General features: G+C 34.7%; 1 protein-coding gene across 1 annotated transcript; it reads right to left on the bottom strand.

The window, feature by feature from the left end:
- Positions 1-331: 331 nt before the first annotated feature.
- LOC133530617 (facilitated trehalose transporter Tret1-2 homolog) lies at positions 332-19772 on the bottom strand. Its single transcript, XM_061868620.1, has 4 exons — positions 19631-19772; positions 5894-6237; positions 3550-3685; positions 332-1665 (listed from the first exon to the last, which is right to left on the bottom strand). Exons 2-4 carry the CDS (start codon positions 6227-6229, stop codon positions 443-445), a joined length of 1695 nt encoding a protein of 564 aa, XP_061724604.1. The 5' UTR covers positions 6230-6237; positions 19631-19772; the 3' UTR covers positions 332-442.
- Between the last annotated feature and the right edge of the window lie 865 nt (positions 19773-20637).

The following is a 20637-nucleotide window of genomic DNA, read 5'->3' as shown; positions in this document are numbered from 1 at the left end:
CTTATGCGGGAAATAAGAGATATTCATTGTAAAATTTCTCAAAAGTTGCTCCTGACAATCTAAATACCGCAAAACATAATGTATAGTATAGGTACAAAAGTAATGAATTATAATTTATTATAGCTTAGTTCTAGGGAAGGCGCTCTAATTGTTGGGATCTTCTGCCCTATGATTTTATTTACAATGTATTTGTTGGCAATTGCATAAAAATCATTATTTAAATGATTTTTAAGCTAGGTTTTTCTAGCAGGAAATAATTATTGGAAAAAAATATTATAGACCTTAATTAATTATTTTTATTCAGGGTAAGTAGGGAAAAACAAAAACACAATTAAAAGTATAATTTTAATATTGACTACTTAAGTATCACAGATAAACACTGTCGCTTTTAGCGTAAAATTATTATAAAGAGTCTTATTTTTATTACCTACATTTACTTAGTTCATATTTTGTGAACACTCTTCTTGCCATATTTGAACTCTTCTTCAATTTCTTGCAAGCTTTTCCCTTTTGTTTCTGGGAGAATAAAATAAAGGACTCCAGTGCCAACTAATGCTACAACACCATAGCTAAGGAAGGTGATCACTTCTCCTAAGTGCTCCATCATACCTGGAGCGGTCTTTACCACCGCGAAGAAAGCGGTAAAAGTAGTCGCAGAGCTAATACCAGAGCCCAAACCTCGAACTTTAGTAGGGAATACCTCCCCACACATAATCCATGGTAAAGGCACTAGACCGATAGAAATCGCGCAGATATATATCATGAGACAGGACAAAGGTATCCACGACATTTTGATCTGCGTACCTTCAGTTGCAAATAAGTACATAGAGAGCCCGATCATTGACAAAGCGGTGAGTATGCCACTGATAAAACACAAGGGTCGTCTGCCGAAGCGACGGCAAGCCACGCAGGCGAACACAGACATGATTACTCTAACTATATCTATTACCAGCATAGCCACGTAGTGATCCATGCCGGTACCAACTGCCTTCTCCATTATATCTATAGAATAAAACGCAACAGCGTTAACCCCTGACAATTGACAGACTATGAAAAAGAATACCATTATAAACAACGGTTTTAACAGCTCCGGACTTTTAAGCGCTTTTAGCTTATCTTTCCAATCTAGAGCAGGCTCTGAATCAGCTGCTTTTTGCTTATCTAAAATCCCTCTAAGCTCAGCATTGGCGTCTTCACTATGACCTCTCAGCCAACCGTAGGCCTTCACGCCTTCTTCTATTCTTCCCTTTGAGATCAGCCATGTAGGACTTTCTGGGATTAGAGTTAAAAGTAGAACTGCCAGGATAGGGAAGAGGCAGCAGATGTTAGCTGTCCATTGCCAAGTCAAAAAAGTTCCTAAGACATGTGCTGCTATGAGTCCTACAGCTATAGCTAAGGAGACACCAGCCAGAAAGAAGCCTCTGTATTTAGGTTCTGTGGTTTCCCCAATGTAAACGGGGCTAAGTGGGCCACAGAGTCCGACGCAGATGCCTGTGAGAAATCTTCCTGCTAGAAGGAGAGGGAGGTTGGTGGCCGAGGCGATGAGAATCCAGCCGAGAAGGAGAGGGGCGCAGATGATGTACTGAGAGGTGCGGCGGCCAAATTTTTCCATCATCCAACCAGCGATCAGACAACCAGGTGCCATTGGGAGCGCAGCCATCGCAGCTGGAAGATAAAAAATATTTGAAACATACTATTTGATATACGCTAAAACATACTTTAAAGTGATAGGCTTCTAACCAGTTCATTTAGTTATCCTCGTAATGCAGTAAGTTATGACATGAAAAAAGTATGATATAATTGATAGACATTTAGTGTAGAATAGTCTGTCGGTAACCAATAGCAACAAACGCAGAAAAAAAGAAAAATATTCAAATGTGTGTATTTAAAAGTACTTCGATGTTAATTTACAATAAGTAAATAAGTATATAAATATTCCATTAAGGATCACTGACGCTAGATCGGGCCGGGGCCAGGCCGGAGCTTCCGGCGCTTCGTTTTTTACGGGTAGCACAGCGTGATCACCGATCAGCCGTCATAGAAAATGACGTGTCGGACGCCTCGGCCCGGGCCCGGCCCGGTCTAGCGTGAGTCATCTTTTATGCACCATATACCATACACACACAGAAAACAAACTACAGTTACACAGAAAATAATAGTTACAGTTAAAAACTAGGTAACAACTGGCGGCCTTATCGCTTAAAAGCACTATAACGCACAATATCACTATAATCGAATTTAATTTCAAGTTGAAAGCCTAAAAAGTTCACAGAAATCGTTAACATTAAATTGTAGATATGTTTCCCTTTATAAGCCTCACTAAGTGTTGAAATAAGTTTCTAGGCTAAAAAGAAGACCTGTCTCACAGCAAAGTGGATTTTCCAGACGTACTAATAGCAAGGGCCTTGGCATTTCAATGTCAATGACGCTCAGTCGCTTACTGAAGACTTGAAATGGCTGATGCACTAAAAAAGAACAACTAGGTCTTGTATTAATTTGCAAGAGTTTGCGTCCTGCGTTCTAGACAAATGCCATATAGGATTCTTTTGTACTCTTTATATTTCTATGGCAGCACGTCGGTTAAATACTTTAGAGTGAGAGTTACGTACCAAAAATATCTTCAAGGAATCTTGACGTTATTTGAGAATCTCACTCGATTCAATCTGACTTGTTAAATTAAGACTAAATTAAATATTACTATCTAGGAGACATACTTCGTATGCAAATGATAAAATCATGTCAGTTCTTTACGTTAAACAATGAAGAATAACTTCCTGGTAAGTAACAGGTACTTGATAGTTATGCAAGCCGATTTCGTTTGCTATGGGCTTAGAAAATTAATAACCTTGGCATTTCTCTAAATAAGCGGTATAAGCCAATCAAATTAGTTTTTTTTTAATTAATTTTCTCCTGACCTCGCATTACACGCATTTAGGACCAAATTAAGGCATTAAATCGATTTCCAGCTTGCTGGAAATTAATTCCTCAAAACGCTTTTTATGGATCTAATTTGATTGGCCTAGTACTGCGCCATCTGTCCAATTAAAATTACAACTTTGTCTTAGTATTTACACATCTACCTAATCATAACATATCAGCCCTTTATTGCCCAGTGCTGAGCATAGGCCTCTCTTCTAGTACGTCACTTGTCTGAGCTAATCTCATCCAGAAGTGACCTGCAATCTTCCGAATGTAGTCTACCCAACGAGCCAACGGACGCCAGGGGCTTCTTTCATCCGAAAGCGGGCACCATTCCGTTAACATTTTAGTCCACCTGTCATCACTCTGTCTAGCAACATGTCCCGCCCAACTCCATTTTAGTTTCGTAACGACGCAACCTACGTCTAGCACCTTGGTGCGGCGACAGATCTCGACATTCCTTACTCAATCTTGAAGCTTAATACAGAGCATGGCGCGCTCCATGGCTCTCTGTGCTACACCGATTTTATGCATAGCCACCTCGTCCATGTCTCAGCACCGTATGTCATGCGGAGCAGGACACATAACCTATCTACCTAATACAATCAGGAATCTTTGTTTTATACTGACCTATCCAGGACTGTGTGGTAGGATCCCACGGGATGGTTCCATTCTCTGCTTTGAGCTGGGGCAGCAAGATGGCAGAATAACCTGACGTCAGACCGGAGATGAACGTGATGAGGATCGAGGCAGATGCTGCTATCGTCTGGAATGAAACAAAAATGTTTATTATTTTTCGTTTTTGAAGGTTCTGTTGATAGACGATTTATGTAGATTCTATTTTAAAAGAATGGCCGAAGATTGCACAAAACCGGGAGGAATGTAAAAAACGGGGGGAGGCCTTTGCCCAGCAGTGGGACACAACAGGCTTTCAACAATAACAAGGTTCGGTACGTCAAAGAAAAAAACTGAACCCGTATAGTATACTTGTGTGTTGGTCTGTACCTCCGTCTATCACAGCCAATTTATTTTGAAACTACTGGATCGATCGAGTTTAATGTAAGTTGGAGACCAAAAGATTAGGTATTGACCATGGAGACCAGTTATAGCCGATATATACAAAAAAGTTTTGCAAACTATATCGTGTGTAGGTAAATTATCTTTAGCAAAAACTTTTTATTTTGACCTATTGAGTTCAATGTAATTTGAAGACCAAAAGATGGACGTATTTGAACACGTAGATCATTTATGGGAGATAAATAGTAAAAAGTTTTGTAAACCATATCGTGAGAAGAGTCGTGGAATATATTGGGCCCCATACATTCCACGACTCTCTTTCCGCACAGACTCAAAACCTTTTTACTAAGTTAACTCTCCTCTACGCGCAGGAGAAAAGTGTCGAAAAATAATTGTCAGTGTCAAATACAATTCGCTAAATTTATTATTTCCCATATTTATTACTTAAACTTTTGATTTCCCGTTAAAACTAAGTCATCATGCGATTGCTTAATTAGAAAATATTTTAGAAAAAAATAACAAATCCTGACAAACAGAGCTCAGTAAGTAGGTAAGTAAGACCATTTTGGGGTTATTCTAGATCTGTGCCAATTGGTGTTACTATTTTGATTTGATACAATCGTAATATGCCTCTAAACGTAAGTTATGCATGAAAACTGATACTTTATTTATATGACCCTCTTTTCTAAGTCAAACAATGATTTATGTGTCTTTTGCCACCCGCATGCTCTATAAATTATGTGATGAAAATGTATTAGTGACATTGTGATCATAGATATAAGTAATAATTTAGGTTGTTCAGGTTTTTAGTCTCTATTATTTAGCATTAACTACCTAAATCCGGGGGGCGAAATAGATCCTTTCGGGTATTCTCGGCTCCGTTCGGCTCAGCATTGCTCCGAGCAATGATTAGGGCTGCCGCAAGTTGACATCGTTTTGCGTGCACAAGCACAGATAATAACTTGAATTTTGACAACCCTAAATAGCCGAAAGGGAGAGTGCCATACATTAGAAAGGGAGAGCATGATTCGTCCCTGAATCGCCGTCAAACTTCGGTTTTGTAGGAAGTTGCTTTTCTCTACGATAGTACTATTACTTATTTTGTGCCTAAATATAGAGTCGGACCAATCTCTGCATGGGACAAAGTGTGGTTCATAAATATCAAATTTCTATGAAAATAGGGCATTTATAATGATACTTTCACATTTTGTTTCGTCAAAGTGTACGAGGTTAGTTTAGAACTTTAGACATTTAGATGGACTATATGTTTTTACCCCCGACAAATCGAAGTCCGCATATGAAATTCGGACGAAAAGCTTCTCATGTTTTTCCTTATGTTAACCATACATATCAATGTTCCTAAATATCTCCAAAACGTATCAATCTATTTACTCTTAGTGACGGGTTTCTCCAAAGGTTTTATGATAGTTACTTTGGCGATGGTTTTAGATAGGTATTTATTTAATCTTTATTGCACAAAAGAAAACCTTATAGTACAAAAGGCGGACTTAATGCCATGAGGCATTCTCTACCAGTCAACCTTTAGGCAAAGCAGAGAGATTGTGGGCGGTGCTACTTTAACAACAACAACCAAATATAATACAATAACATACCATACATACATAATACATACATACATAAATATGTATACATACTTATATTTCTTATAATATATACATAAATAACGACAAAACATATAGAGCTTACCCATACATTATTATTTTTTCATTCTGCTAGCAAAGAAAGCACGTAAGGATTTTTTAAATGTAAACTTATTTTGAGCATTTTTGATGCCGTAGGGAAGTCCGTTCCAAAGACGGGCCGCCTGCACGGAAAACGAATTCGACATGAACCCAGTGCGGTGAAGAGGGATAGATAGATAGAGTTTTGTCCAAAAGCAAAATCTTCTCCCATACAGTTACGTTTGCACATTCGTCACATATAAAGGATTATTTACCTGTTTCCATACTGGTGAAAACCGCACAACAGTTCTGGAGTCCTCCAGCAGAGTTTCTTCTTTTGAGGTACCATTCTTATTACTATCTAGCGCTAGTCCTGTCGCCGAATCATGCTTTAAGTTCTGGTAATAATTTGAGAGTTTTCCAACCATATCTGAGTTGGATACTTTATCAGGCCCGGGTGTTTCTTTTTCTTTTTCAAGGTTATCTTCTTTAATAACTTTATCTTTATCAGGGTTCTCTGCTTCTTTGTCGTCTGTGCCAGTGTCTTTGTCTGTTGTATCTTCTTTTGATGTTTCTTGATCTTCTGTAATGTCTTCTCTCTTTGGCGCCATCGCTGATTCTGTAACAGAGAAGATTATTTTATGAATGAAAAAAGGAGACAAATGAAGGAACTTATTGTATGTAGAGTTAACATTAAATTAATCTTGCAACTAACGTGTTATAATTTTATGTACGTGTATGATGATATTGTTATTCTTAAAATAACTTAGATTCCTATTCTTTTCCAAATTTCTAGACCAAATTGTTTTCTTATCTAAAACAAATTAAACATTGCAATTTACTTTACTCTGAAGTATATTCTAATTAACTTATCGCACGTACGTTTATATATTATGAATGCAAATTGCTTTTGTTTATTGTAGACAATCGTCACATTTGTTTGATTGTAAACATGAATTGTTTTGTTGAACCATCTATTTTCAATCACGTAATACAGAAAACAAGTTTGCACTGTCATAAATTTCATGATAGAACTAATTTAAATATTTTGTTTAAATGTGGAATTTAAAAGTGCGATTATTAGTTGACACACACGTGTTATTAATAAACTGGTATCAAAAATACTTCACATTGTTTTTTTTTCATTTGACATATATAAATCTAGCGAGGCATAATAAAATTAATACTGTAATACGCCAGACGTAAAGGGTACTGATTACCAGTTCGCCGGAAGATATCGACCTGTCAGTTATTCGCAAAAGCTCGTCCGGCGAACTGGTAATCAGTGGACCCCGTTACTGCGCACAGTCAGTATGTGAGAAGTGTCATCCTCGCGGCTTACTGAAAACATGTAGCATAACTTCACGTCTATATGTACGATTTACATTAAAGTACTATACATCATTAGAAAGGTAATTAAATTGGTTTTTGGAACATTTTGACGCATTGTCCTTTAATTAACTTTCTAATGACGTATAGTCTGTATAGTACTTTAATGCAAATCGTACATGTAGACGTACGTTATGCTATATGTTTTGAAGTAAGCTGCGAGGGTGACATTTCTCTCCTATGTAAATAAACCTGTCATTACTGCTGCTTTTTGGACCAGGCTCCATACAAAGTTGCCCTTACGCATTAAATTATGCAATATTTATTGCTTTATTTAAACGCTGGGTGGCCATTACCTTTTTGTTACACTTTTAGCTGGAATAAAACTTCTCTCAAATACCTGTTCATTTGAACAAATTGTATTTACAATAACAGTATACAGAATAGATATAAGAATACCTGTTTATATTTAATTAGCCGATGATACTAACGGCACTTTTGCAACGTTATGACTAAGTATGTTAGTTGTTTTGACGCATAAAGATAAGTGGAAGTGCATCTATTTATAAAGTTTTAGGCTGCTAATGAGACATGTTATTCACACGATATATTTTCGTGATCATATAAGGTCATTTCTTGGTTTTTAAGGATGTAAACGAAATTATTTCTTATTGTTTTTAATAGCTCCCTTATTTTCGTGCATACATAGATAAATTATAAAATATGTATTTGGTTTAACAGTAACCGTAAAAGTTGTCAATGTCAGATTCCTGGCGTTATTTTTCTGGTATTTTTATCCAGGAAAATGACTAACATAGCAAGAAATAATAATTATAATGTTTCAAATATGTAAAAATGGTAGATTTAAACATAAGATTATTTCATACAGGCGTCATTTTCCACCCTGATCGCCATACTCGTATTCCTGGCCCAAATTATTTCAAAGTTTCTTTGTTAATGCCTAATAATATATTAAAATATATTTGCTATAATAAATTATTAATTCTCAGCTGGTGTATCGTAGATATTCGTATACGATTCAAATTCTATTTCAAATTGCTTGCGTAACTCGTGGTCATTTTCTTCATACCGCTAAAAAAAACAATGCCGACGACATTATGTTGCCCATATTTTATTTTATTTATTTGAATATAAAGAAGATTACAAAAAGCCATTTGCCAAACTGTGGTCCAGTTTGTTGGTAGAAAATAATTTTATATATTATTGCTTTGAACCGGTGTCTTATGTATAATTGAAATTTTATTTTAAAAGTGTTTGTTATATCATAATTATTTTTATAACATTTCAAAAATCCATTCAAAAACAGTTTAGTTAGTCTTTCATGGTGTTTATTTAACAGAATAATCTTTTGACATAATATAATCAGCGAAACGTTAATGAAATACTATCTTAAGTCCTGAAAAAATACAGACTTCAATGCTAACAGTTTACTATTTGTTTGTAGAAAAAATAGGTAGTTTCATAATCATTTGCAATCAACTCGAACAGAGATTGTCTGGCATATCTTATTTGCTTTAAACGAATTCATTGTCTAAGTCGGTCATTGCTCTACTTGACAGCTAATCACTTCATCATTTTTACATCTATTTTTTTCTGTCAAGACAAGATGGCACAGACCAGACCATAGTTATTAGCACTGTTGGCCGAACGTTAATTAGAATTGACCATTAACCATTACAAATTGAACTGAAAACCCTAATGGATGGTTACAGTTTACAATTCAATTTATAATAGTTATTGGTCAATGCACATTAACGTTCGGCCAATAGCCGTTATTAGAATAATTGTGTTTGACATAACATTTGGGTAATGTTATTTAAAGTTGTTTAGGTTATATTACCCCACCTTCCAATAACTGGACACCTTATTCTATATTTACGCAATCCGAGTGAATTTTTAGAACGTATGTTTTTTGGTTTACTTGAATTGAGTAAATACTAAATAAACGGATCCCCATTATTTTTGGTACGTCTTGTATTTCTTTGTTTGCAAATAATTCCAAATATATCATATGAACTGCATTCATACAAATTTTATAAATGCAAACGTTAGCAATTTTGTGTGGTAAATATGTTTATTTTTTAAATTTATGGCAATTTGTAGCAAATAAATAAAATGAAACTAAAGTCGAAACATTTGGCACAGTAATCACATTTTGTGAGATATTTGTGAACATGATTTCTATTTTTAATATTTCTGTATTAAACTAGTTATCGAAAAAAAGAAATAGTAAGCATCAAATTGAATAAAAAGACTTAATTAAGCTCGGATGATGACATAAAATGTGTTTAAATGTGGATGGCCAATATTTCAAGTGAATGAATGAATGATTGTTTATTACACTTAAATCGACCGGGATATAAACTGTGATTACCTTTTATATTGTTTTTATTAAGCTCAATAAACACCATATAAAAGGTAATCACAGTTTATATCCCGGTCGATTTAAGTGTAGTGAAACTAACCGTGAATCATTCAAAACTGTGATTGTTTATTTGCGGAATATGGGTTACAATAAGTTGTTACAATTGTAACCATATAATCCACCATACTATTATCAATTAATGTAAATATAAGATCTAGATTTTGTGGCTGAAATTCACAAAATAAAGACGTCTTATATTAAGTTGGCGGATTGTGATCTGATTTTATCCCATTTAGTGTTAGTCACTACACGTTGTCGATTTTCCTGCTACATACCGGGAAATCCATGTTATCGGCTACGCCGTGGCGCTACGATCGTCAAACGTCAATTGTCAAACAGTAAAAGTAAATGACGCACTGATGAGGAAAAGGGACGGCCGCTTCTCCATACAAACGTAGTCCCCATTTTCCTACCTGGATATTGACATTATGAAAAATATTTTTACACAGTTTGATGTGTATTAACCATAGCAATTACCCTACGTTTGACGTTTTTTTGATTTTATATAATTGTAAAAATTAGGAGCGATAAATCGATTAGGTACATATCATTTTATTTCATAAACGTCAGTTGTCTGTATATCTGGCGTAGCCCTACAGACAGATATCTGGATACTTAAATTTGCTTAATTAATGTATGGACAAACGAAAGAGTTGGTAACTGACGTTACAGTCTCGTGGAATTACCCAATACTCCTAATTCTTAAAATAATTCAAAATCCAAAAACATCAAACCTAAGGGCATAGTTATGATTGATATTATGCAACAAATGAGGTCAAAATATTTTCAATAATGTTAATATCCAGAGAGGAAATCAAGGACTACTTTTTTATAAAATTCTTAATTAAAAAAAAGAAAAAAAAAAGAAAATTAATATTCGATAAATTTCTACAATTTCTTGTCGGTCTGTAGAGTTTCCCTAACAAAGACTTTTTGTAAATGTAAAAGTTTCACAGTAAAATTTGTCTACAGAGCCCCTAGTGTAAATTTATTCGATAGCGAAACGTTACGTACGCCTTTGCGTTAAGTCTAATTTTGTATGAGATTTAGAAACAGCGCGCCAAGCGGGACGTTTTGGAAACTCAAAATCCCATACAAAATGAGACTTGACGCAAACGCGTACGTCACGTTTCACTCTCGAATAAATTTATTTGTTGGCGTAACGCGCGCTGTTTCTAAATCCCATACTAACTGAGACTTAACGCAAACGCGTACGTCACGTTTCGCCATCAAATAAATTTACACTAGGGCTACAGGATTATGAGAAAACGTAATGTTCTGGAAGTTTCCGTCAACGTATTAATTGACGTTAAACAAAACGTTAGCGTTATTATAAGCACGCACCTATTGTTCTCCTGTTTGTTTCTTACTGTACTTGGCCCTTATTCATTTCCTTCTATTACTAAAGGTTATAAGATCACGGTTTTTACACAAGAATATGCCCTTTTGTGCATTGTTATGCATGTTATAACAATGAATATTTATGTGCAGCTTTGTGCATATTATGATGTTGACGTGTTCTGACGACGTCATTTTGTCTAGTTTTTAGGGTTCCGTAGCCAAATGGCAAAAAACGGAACCCTTATGGATTCGTCATGTCCGTCTGTATGTCCGATTATGTCACAGCCACTTTTTGTGAGAGTCAGAATGGCGGGTGTACCTAAATAAAATTAAATGAAAACCATACCATATTTTTGTACCTAATTTGTACTATTTAGTACCTCCTTTAAAAAAAATTGTACCTCACGGTACTTAAAGTTATCACCAAAAAACAGGTCACCCGCCATCCTGACAGTCAGAATGGCGAGTGTACTTTATTACGCTATGTTCCCGTAGTTATTGATAAATTCTATAAAAGCCAAATTTTTGTACCTTCATATTCAATTATAATACGAGTCATTTTATTTTTGGTTTCCAAGTTTTACTCATTTTATATTTTGCTTGCTATTACAATTTTGCAGGCGTTATTATTTTTCAAATTATCGATTTCATTTTTAAGAAAAAACGCTAAGGTACAATTATTTTTATTACGCCAGGATTTAGTACCTTTAATGTTTAATCTGTTAAGTTCAAATAACTCAGTAAATCATGTCTTAAAAAAGGCTAGGCACCAATTCAAAGAAATCTTCCTAAGAAAAATCAAAATGGTTTGAACGAGATCTAAAAAGTAGTTTTTTTTAATATGTCATAATGATACGGAACCCTTCATGGGCGTGTCCGACTTGCACTTGGCCGCTTTTTTTATTTCGTCATTAATCAATTTTAATAGATCGCTGACTAAGGAAACAAGAATACGAGTATAGGTTATTCTTTGTTTTAATTCGTTGTGGATTTAATTAAAGGCAAAATCTGTATTTTACACAACACATTATTTTGAACAAGTTCTCTTTATTTTCTGTATTTAAAAACACTCAATTATTTAGATAATTATTTTATAGAATTCAACACAATTAAAATATAACTATGTGGTTCAAAATTGAATTCCGTCCAACTCCACTGAATTGAAGTAAGTAAAGAACAGACTACCAATAACTGAAATACTTACTACATTGTAATCAAAGATAACCATAGCCACAGTAAATTTACTGCCATCTTTTGACACATAATTGAAAACTTTTGGAACGCAATTTGACTTTGATCATTATTCTTCCAATGATATGTGTTAAATATCAAAAAGTGAAAAAAATAAATCAAAGGCCAAAGGTATGGCGGCATCATTTCGAGTGATGGCACCACAACCTTTATTGTGGTAAGATGGTGCCACTGCCCGGTGCCCGGTAAGATGGCGCCACTGTTTGATATTTAACAAATTTAAAACATTATCTGTAAAGGAATAAGGATCAAAATCAAAAAGCATTCTAATCTAAAAGTTTGAATCATGTGTCGAAAGATGGTAGTAAATTTACTGTGGCCACAAAATTTACTTTGACAGCCCACTTCTATTTCAAATTCTCTTTGATTGTAATTGCAGCTTACGCGGAACTAGTAGCTCCACGTCATTCAGTATATATTTTTTAAATATATCTGTTGTGTCAGTGTGATGATGATGTTATCGGAAAAGATAATACTTATAGCAGATACGCGCGTAAACGGGCTCACACGAGAGGACGCCCAGGATCGCGCAAAGTGGAGGAAAGCAAGTAGGAAAGCGGATCCTGACAAAGGTCGGAATACCGCTAGGTAGAAGTACAATCAGCAGAAATATTATTCATTTATTTTATTGCGGATACATAAAAGGAAAGGAGACGACCTATTGTCACTGGATGCTTTTAGGAGGCATAGCTTTTTTTATATAAGTAGTAAGTATAAAATTAGTCAGACTACTTAAAATTCAAAATTCAAAATTCAGAAATTTATTCTGCAAGTAGGCCTCAAGGGCTCTTTTACAAGTCAATACCTACAACATTTATAGTAACATCATATAGTGACATGAAAAATACATAACAACATTTTTAAATACAACAGCCAATACCTGGGTAAACATTACATTATAATAATCTTAAAATAAATAATTACTACAATACAATAGAGATGTATAGTCTCTATGGTTAAAAACGAAAAAAAAAAAGACAATCAAAACTATAATTTTGATATGATAGTTGTAATGATGAAACAGTAAACAATATTTATTTACTTTAATCATGCAAAAATAGAGTTTACGCACTTGCGAATGATAAACTTATGTAGGGTATCAGAAACCGCGTAACTGCGCCAATTATTTGGTAATAATCGCCAGATTTATCTCGTAGGATATGCAGATAAAATGCATGAGAATAACGCATGCTAACCAAAATAGAAACCTACACCATTTTATTATATAATATATTATAGGTATTTATGTTTGTATCTACTTTTCCTGTATAAATAGTATGGTATAAATGCCGCAAATATACGCTCACTGACCGGCATATATTTGCGGCTTTTGCAATCGAAACTCCGAGGACCGTGGTGCCCAAGCGCTCATAAATTAATTAGGCAATTAAAAAAAACATTGGTCTAACGGGGGACGGGACCGTAGCTCTGGGGGCTTACCGCGAAAACCGAAATTCGCAAATTGCGGGGATCTTTCTCTTTTACTCTTACTAAGACGTAATTAGAGTGACAGAGAAAAATGCCCGCAATTGACGAACTTCGATTTTCCCGGTAGGAGCCCTGGCTCGTTCTTCGCCCATCGAATCGGCAGGATATTATTAGCATAGTCAAATTGTATATCTGTCCTATCTCAACTTTATGTGTATAAGTAACTTGTGGATAACGTTGTGGCCTGTACATAAAAACAACACTTCTTATGTGACACCATTTGTAGATTGTATTTGTATAGTTGTTTGTTATCCCTTAAAAACAATAAAATAAAATAAATAAAGTCTGAGGATAACTTTTTATCCGAGCTGACAATCGAGGGCCGGTATACGTCGAGAATAAAATAGCTTTGCGATCGAGATAAACAACCTTTGGTAGGTATACACAAAGAGTAAAGTACCTAAGTATATAGGTAGGTATATGTTGGCGTTTACGTGGCACCGCGGTAGCGCTGGTGGCCTAGCGGTAAGAGCATGCGACTTGCAATCTGGAGGTCGCGGGTTCAAACCCCGGCTCGTACCAATGAGTTTTTCGGAACTTATGTACGAAATATCATTTGATATTTACCAGTCGCTTTTCGGTGAAGGAAAACATCGTGAGGAAACCGGACTAATCCCAACAAGGCCTAGTTTACCCTCTGGGTTGGAAGGTCAGATGGCAGTCGCTTTCGTAAAAACTAGTGCCTACGTCAAATCTTGGGATTAGTTGTCAAGCGGACCCCAGGCTCCCATGAGCCGTGGCAAAATGCCGGGACAACGCGAGGAAGACGAGACGTGGCACCGCATTAATATTGGTGTGTCGTTAATAACATAATAACCGTAAGTGCCGACCGCCATAAGGTACTTTTACTTGTGGGACCTCACATACATTTATGGTTTCTTTAAGAGGAAAGAGGACAGCAGTTTCTCCATAAAATCGTAGTCTCCATTTTCATCTCTGGATATTGACAGTATGGAAAATATTTTTACATGGTTTAACATATATTAACCATTGTTATTTTTTGGATTTTTTGATTATTGTAACAATTAGGAGCGAAAAACAGATTTCATACAAATGATTAAATGCTCTTTACTCTCATATTCATTAAAAAATCGAAAAAATCAAACATAGGGGCAGGAGAGCTGTGGTTTATCAACCACAACAAATTGTGTCAAAATATTTTAAATAATGTTGATATCCAGAGAGGTAAATGAGGACTACGTTTGTATGGAGAAGCGGCCATATATCATATATATATGACGTTTTAAATTTTCTTTAATGTTTTATTTTATCGTATTAAAATTTGTAGCATAACTTTGCCCCACCACGCAGAACAGATGTAATAGCCATTGGAATTTGATATTTAATGCGCGAGAATACGGTTTACAATAAAATGCATTTATCAATATTGATAATGATTCAATAGTTCTTCGTGGAGGCAGAAAATATGCCAAAAATAATGTATTGATAATTGATACGGAATACGGAAAAATAATGTATTGTATTGATGAATCAAATTGTTTCACGTAAAATATTAATATTATTGTATTGAAGTCGTCGAAATGATATTACAGGCGTGATACATTACAACACTTCTTAAACTGGAGTCTGGTTAAAAAAATTAATTTGCAAATACCTAAAAGTCGTTTTTTTCCTGAACTATATAAGGTAGAGCAATCAAATCATACCTACAAAGAATGAGTAGGAGTATATATAACTCAGATTCCCTGAAAAAATAATGATTAAAATGTCTTTTGACAGCTCTTTTCAACAAGTATTTCTAAAGGTACACCTATGGAAAAAATCACTTAAACTGCAAATAGTATTAGCTACTACCATGCGAAAAATCAATTCAATATAATTGGTGCAACATACTTTAAAAAAATTAAATGTAAACGAAAGCGTTCTAAGAGTTTTAATCATGTGTGATAAAGATGGCAGTAGATTTATTGTGGCTACAAAATTTTCTTTGACAACCAACCTCTATTTCAAATATCGAGTGTGGAATAAAAGGAGGAAAATCTCTATGTATGAAAAGTGTCCATCAATAAACATTATAAAATGTCATAGACCTAGGGTTAGGGTAGACGCGTATAGCACAATTATATATGTGCTATACGCGTGCGCCCCTAAGGGACAGAACATATTACGCAATGTGACAAAATTACAACAAAACACGTTTTAACATTCCTGACGACATACCACAAACAACCTACGTAATTTGGTCGGGTTATTGGTTGCCCCTCCCTCATTTCATCTCTATATTACCTCTATAAGAAAGAGAGAGGTATAATTACCTCTATGATTCATGTAATCCATGAGCCTACCTAGCGCCACCGGAGAGATTAGGAACTATTATTTAAAGCTGAAAGCTGGGCACTTTTGCAATAGTTCTGCCATAAGAGATTTTTTCCTTTTAATTCCACACTACATAATTTCAAATTTTCTTTGTTAGGTATACGTAAAGGCAAATTAACTGCCAAACATCAATTCTTGCGTTGAGCTTACTATAGGCGCATAGTAAGCTAAATAATGCTGGTATTATGAGTACAGTCGCCTCCAGATATATTCGAACGGCCGAAGTGCTCAATAAGATTTGAACAGGCACTCTAACGCCTTGACAATAGAGTGAGTCGAGTGCTGTGTTGGCCGAAAGCTTAATGCAATTGACAATTAATCGTTACAAATTGAACCTTAAACTGTAACCGTCCGTTACGGTTTACGGTTCAATTTGTAATGGTTAATGGTCAATTGCAATTAACGTTCGGCCAACACTGGTCGAGTGTTCATTTATTTGTCAGCATCTTGGCCGCTCCGATGTATCTGATGGCGACTGAACTAAAGGATGACCTATATATTATGGATAGGTATTAAGAAAATTCCTATAACGACCATAAACTAACTACGGTTTCTAAAAACAAATAGTTGTGTAACACAAAATAACACTGGGACTCGAACCATCAGCCTCGTAGTTGGTTCAGCCTCTATCTGCTTAATCTGCTAAATAAATACTGAAAACTACTCGACCGATTTGAGTAACGTGCCCACATTGGCTGCAATAAAGTGTTATATAACATCGTGTGACAGTGACAACATAATAAAACACTATCTATACTTTCATGCTGTCCCCGTCACACGATGTTATATAACATTTTATAACAGCCAATGTGGCAGCACCATTAACTATGTATGTTTAGGTATATTTTAGTTCAAAATTATACGTCCTTGTAACAATATAATAGGTGTCTATATATTTTTTTATTCATTATAACATTTAGATTTAACATAACAACTTTATGGAAACATCAAATTATTTTATCCTCTGAGGCCCGCGCGTGTTCGTACCTGGTGCAGAGGTTGGCCATCGCTATCCAGCGCGGTAACGCGGCAAGTGTGATGGGCACCTTTGCACCCGGTGCAGCTTACGGAGGTCTTTTAGAATAAGATAGTTTATTTAGCATTGTACTCGTAGTTTATTTGTATATTATTGTTTTGTGTGTATTTGTTTCTAATTGTATTTGTGTGTAATATAATATTCTACTTTTGTAATATTTCTTTATACATGTAAGCTATAATAATTTTATCAAATGTTTTGATTTGTGTTTCCACTTAATATTCTTACATACCTACCTACCACAATGTTTATATTAGTAATCCATAAATATTTTTCAAGTGGTAATAATCGTGAAAGTGAGAGGTGAAAGTCATCTCGCTCTTACTCGGTAACATGATCAATCACATGTCACAGTGCATTCGCGTGATTAAAAAATACGACTTTACTTTAGGATACTGGAGCTGAGATTTAAATATTTCAGGTGAATATATCCGTCTCGCTAATGGAAGCGGTTCCTAAAACTAGTGCGATAAGGACAACGCCAGGTTAGGCGAAAAATCCTACGTAAAAATCTAAAAAAAACGATGTTTCGACCTCGACTGTTTCCTCCTCTTAACCAAATGTAACGAAATTTTGAGATCTAATTGGTAATGAAATTATCTGTGTCAGACTGTTTTGCTTTTTAGGCTAATTGATATCAGTTTTGAATAGGTACCATGCTTCTCTTTGCGGCCTATTAAATTAGGCCGTTTTTGCGAATATTTGAAGTGCACTAGCGCCTTAAGAAACAAAAATACCAGAAAAAGCACAACAGGCCGACACAGATATTAATAATAATAATCTGTGTTGAAAAAATCATTGCTCTAGCTTTTAAAACCACGGAGGAAACAGTCGAGTACGTTTGTATGGAGAAATGACCACTCTTGTTGCCTCTTTTATTTTGTCGTCGATTTTTTGTTTCGACGGCATTTGTTAAAATGTGGTGAATAGATAGCAAAAAGAATTGAGTATAGAGGCGTATTGTCAAAGTAAATTTTGAAGTCAACTAAATTTATTGCCATCTTTCGACACAGGACTAAATCTCTAAAAGACTAAAACCCTAAGCGCCACTTGCACCATAGTTATCCCGGGGTTAACCGGTTAAACCGTTAACCTAGTATCAAATTGTACTGGTAACCATGGTAACTCCAGGTTTAACCGGTTAACCCCATTTTACTTCAGGACAAAGGATATAAGAATTTCATAGTTAATTCAAACAAATAGATAAAAAAATTAATCTGTTATCTACTATATAATACTGAATTAAAATGGTTTATGTTTAAGCCCAGTTTTTACAGAATTATTAATGTTTTATTTCAATATGTCATCACATTTAATAAAAATATGGTAATCAGTACCCTAACTAGTAGAATGGACGTGACACTAATAATGAAATCTAAACCACAAATCTTGTAAAATAAGTATTTTATATGTAGGATACAACTCCATCATTGAATCCATTCAACCTTTCGTTCATGAGTGCAAAAAAAAAAACAATAATTTTAATTCGTTAATTATGTTGAAACCAATTTTATTGCAGTATCTCTCATTACCTATGCATGTCGAATACATGACAGACGAATATTAAAAAATACTACAATTTTTTTATGAAAAAAATACTCTGGTATTTATGTATTTTGAGATTTTGAGTAATGTAATAAGTTACATTACATAAAAGTTACTTATTTACTTTTCAATTTGTATGTGATGTGTCTAATGATGTGTAATTATTTAAAAATATTTATGAAAATATTGTGTTACGCTTCGTGCTGTACAGGATCATGACCCGACGGAAGACCAGCGCTAGCCCAGCCAGGCCAGCACCATGCTGAGTCGGGACCATTTGTGGCTTATATGTTATGTTATGTTACTTGTTGTTGTTTTTTTTATTACGCCACGAATAAACGCTTCTCTACTCTACTTTAAAATTCACTAAAAATATTCAAATTATAACAAATAGGTAGTGTTCAACTGAAATATGTTTTTTTGCCGAAACCGAAAGCGAAGGTTCCTCTTTGGCTCTAGTTTCGGCCGAAATCGAAACCGAAACTTTTGTAGACATGTTAAAATCGTTCAAAAAAATTCATAAAACCACTTTTATACACATATTAAGACTGCGTCGACCGTCCAGTGACGCCCTCATTCAGAGAGTTATATTTTTATTATGAAATAATTTTCTGTATACCTCCATAAATCTATATTAATATTGTTATCCTACTTGTTCCTCAACTTTCGGTCCCTGTCACATAAGTAGTTTAGTCTCATAGTAAGAAGTACCATTTAGTAAGTTTCGGCCAAACCGAAACTACGGCCGAATCATGATTTTTTGGCTGAAACTGGCCGAAACCGTATGTTCGTTTGGACACTACAAACCAGGCATACCTCGCCTCAATCTTGTCCTACATAAGTCAGCGTTATTTCTTAAATCACGACTTTTCATTAATAATTATTGTTGTATAGTAACCTAATTATGCATTAATTATAATATTATAAATATAAATACATGTCATACGTGTTGCTCTTCCTGATAGATTCCATTGTCTTGTTTGTTACCCGAGCGAAGCGAGGTTTTAGGGTCAATTGAGTGCACTTTCATGTTTGAGTATACTAAATAATTACTTACATAATCTCGAGTATAAATAATAATTAATATGTATACTTACTTTACCTTTAAATTATGTCATTTGCAAAAATGTAACGAAGATAAGTACAAAATAATTAAAATTCGTAATATTTTTTTTGTTGTTGACTATCCCTTGTTCCACTATTTACATAATAAGCCACAGATAAAAATAATAAGCTAACCTTTTTGATATTCGTTTACACAAACACTGTCAACTATTCGATCAACACTTGTCTGTGGCAGCTGCGCGGGCGCGAGCGGCGGCGATCGAGCAGGGACTGCGTGGGCTATAGATCATTGATAGCAATATAGCGAGATGCGTCTGGCGTAGTTAAATGTAATCGTTGAGTAATTAAAAATATCCGTATGTGTAAATAAAACTTTGTTCTAATTTAAACACCTGTAGTCTAAATGCCTTCATTTCTCATTTTCTCCATAAAGAAAAAATAAATATTGATTTTAAACTGTTTGTATATTACTATAAGGTGACCCATTTTCTTTGTTCCTGGTTGTTATTTAATGGGCTGACAGCTATTTAATACTATACCTCTCGTATCGAATGATGGTATCTATGACAGTTCATTTTTATATAAAAAATAATAAATAAATAAAATATTTTTATTTCAGAACCATAAAAATTCCATAAAACATTGTTAGTACCATCGTTATGGCTAGGGGTTAGTTAGTACATTATATGAACTAGCTGTCTTGGTAAATTTTTGGAAGTTTACCACTAACTCGGAGTTCATCGTTAACCCAGGGTTAAATTCTATTTTAACCGGTTAACCCCGAGTTAGTGGTTACCCTCTCTTTTTATGGATGTCGCATGTAGCCCTTAGGAATGTAACATTCAAGTCAGAAACGGGTTGATCCCATAGTAAAACTTGCTCAGTATGACCTATATATTCATGTATTGTATCAATTGACATTATTATTTATAATACAGATAGAACCTGTACTTTACTGTATTATAATTACATTATTATTGATAGTATCTAGTCCGCATTACATTAACTCTTCCTTTAAAGGTAATAAAGTTGTTACATTTAATACCTTCCTAAGAGCTTTAAAAGTTTAAAATAAGTTTAATGTGATCAAGTCACTGACACTTAAAAAAACTAGTTATAAATATCGAATCGGGACTGGTTACACTTTGTAACTAAGCTTTTTTTTAGTTTTTACTGTATTT

This window comes from Cydia pomonella, chromosome 23, assembly GCF_033807575.1.
Source record: "Cydia pomonella isolate Wapato2018A chromosome 23, ilCydPomo1, whole genome shotgun sequence".
Lineage (NCBI taxonomy): Eukaryota > Metazoa > Arthropoda > Insecta > Lepidoptera > Tortricidae > Cydia > Cydia pomonella.
This window is presented reverse-complemented; position numbering and strand designations above follow the sequence as displayed.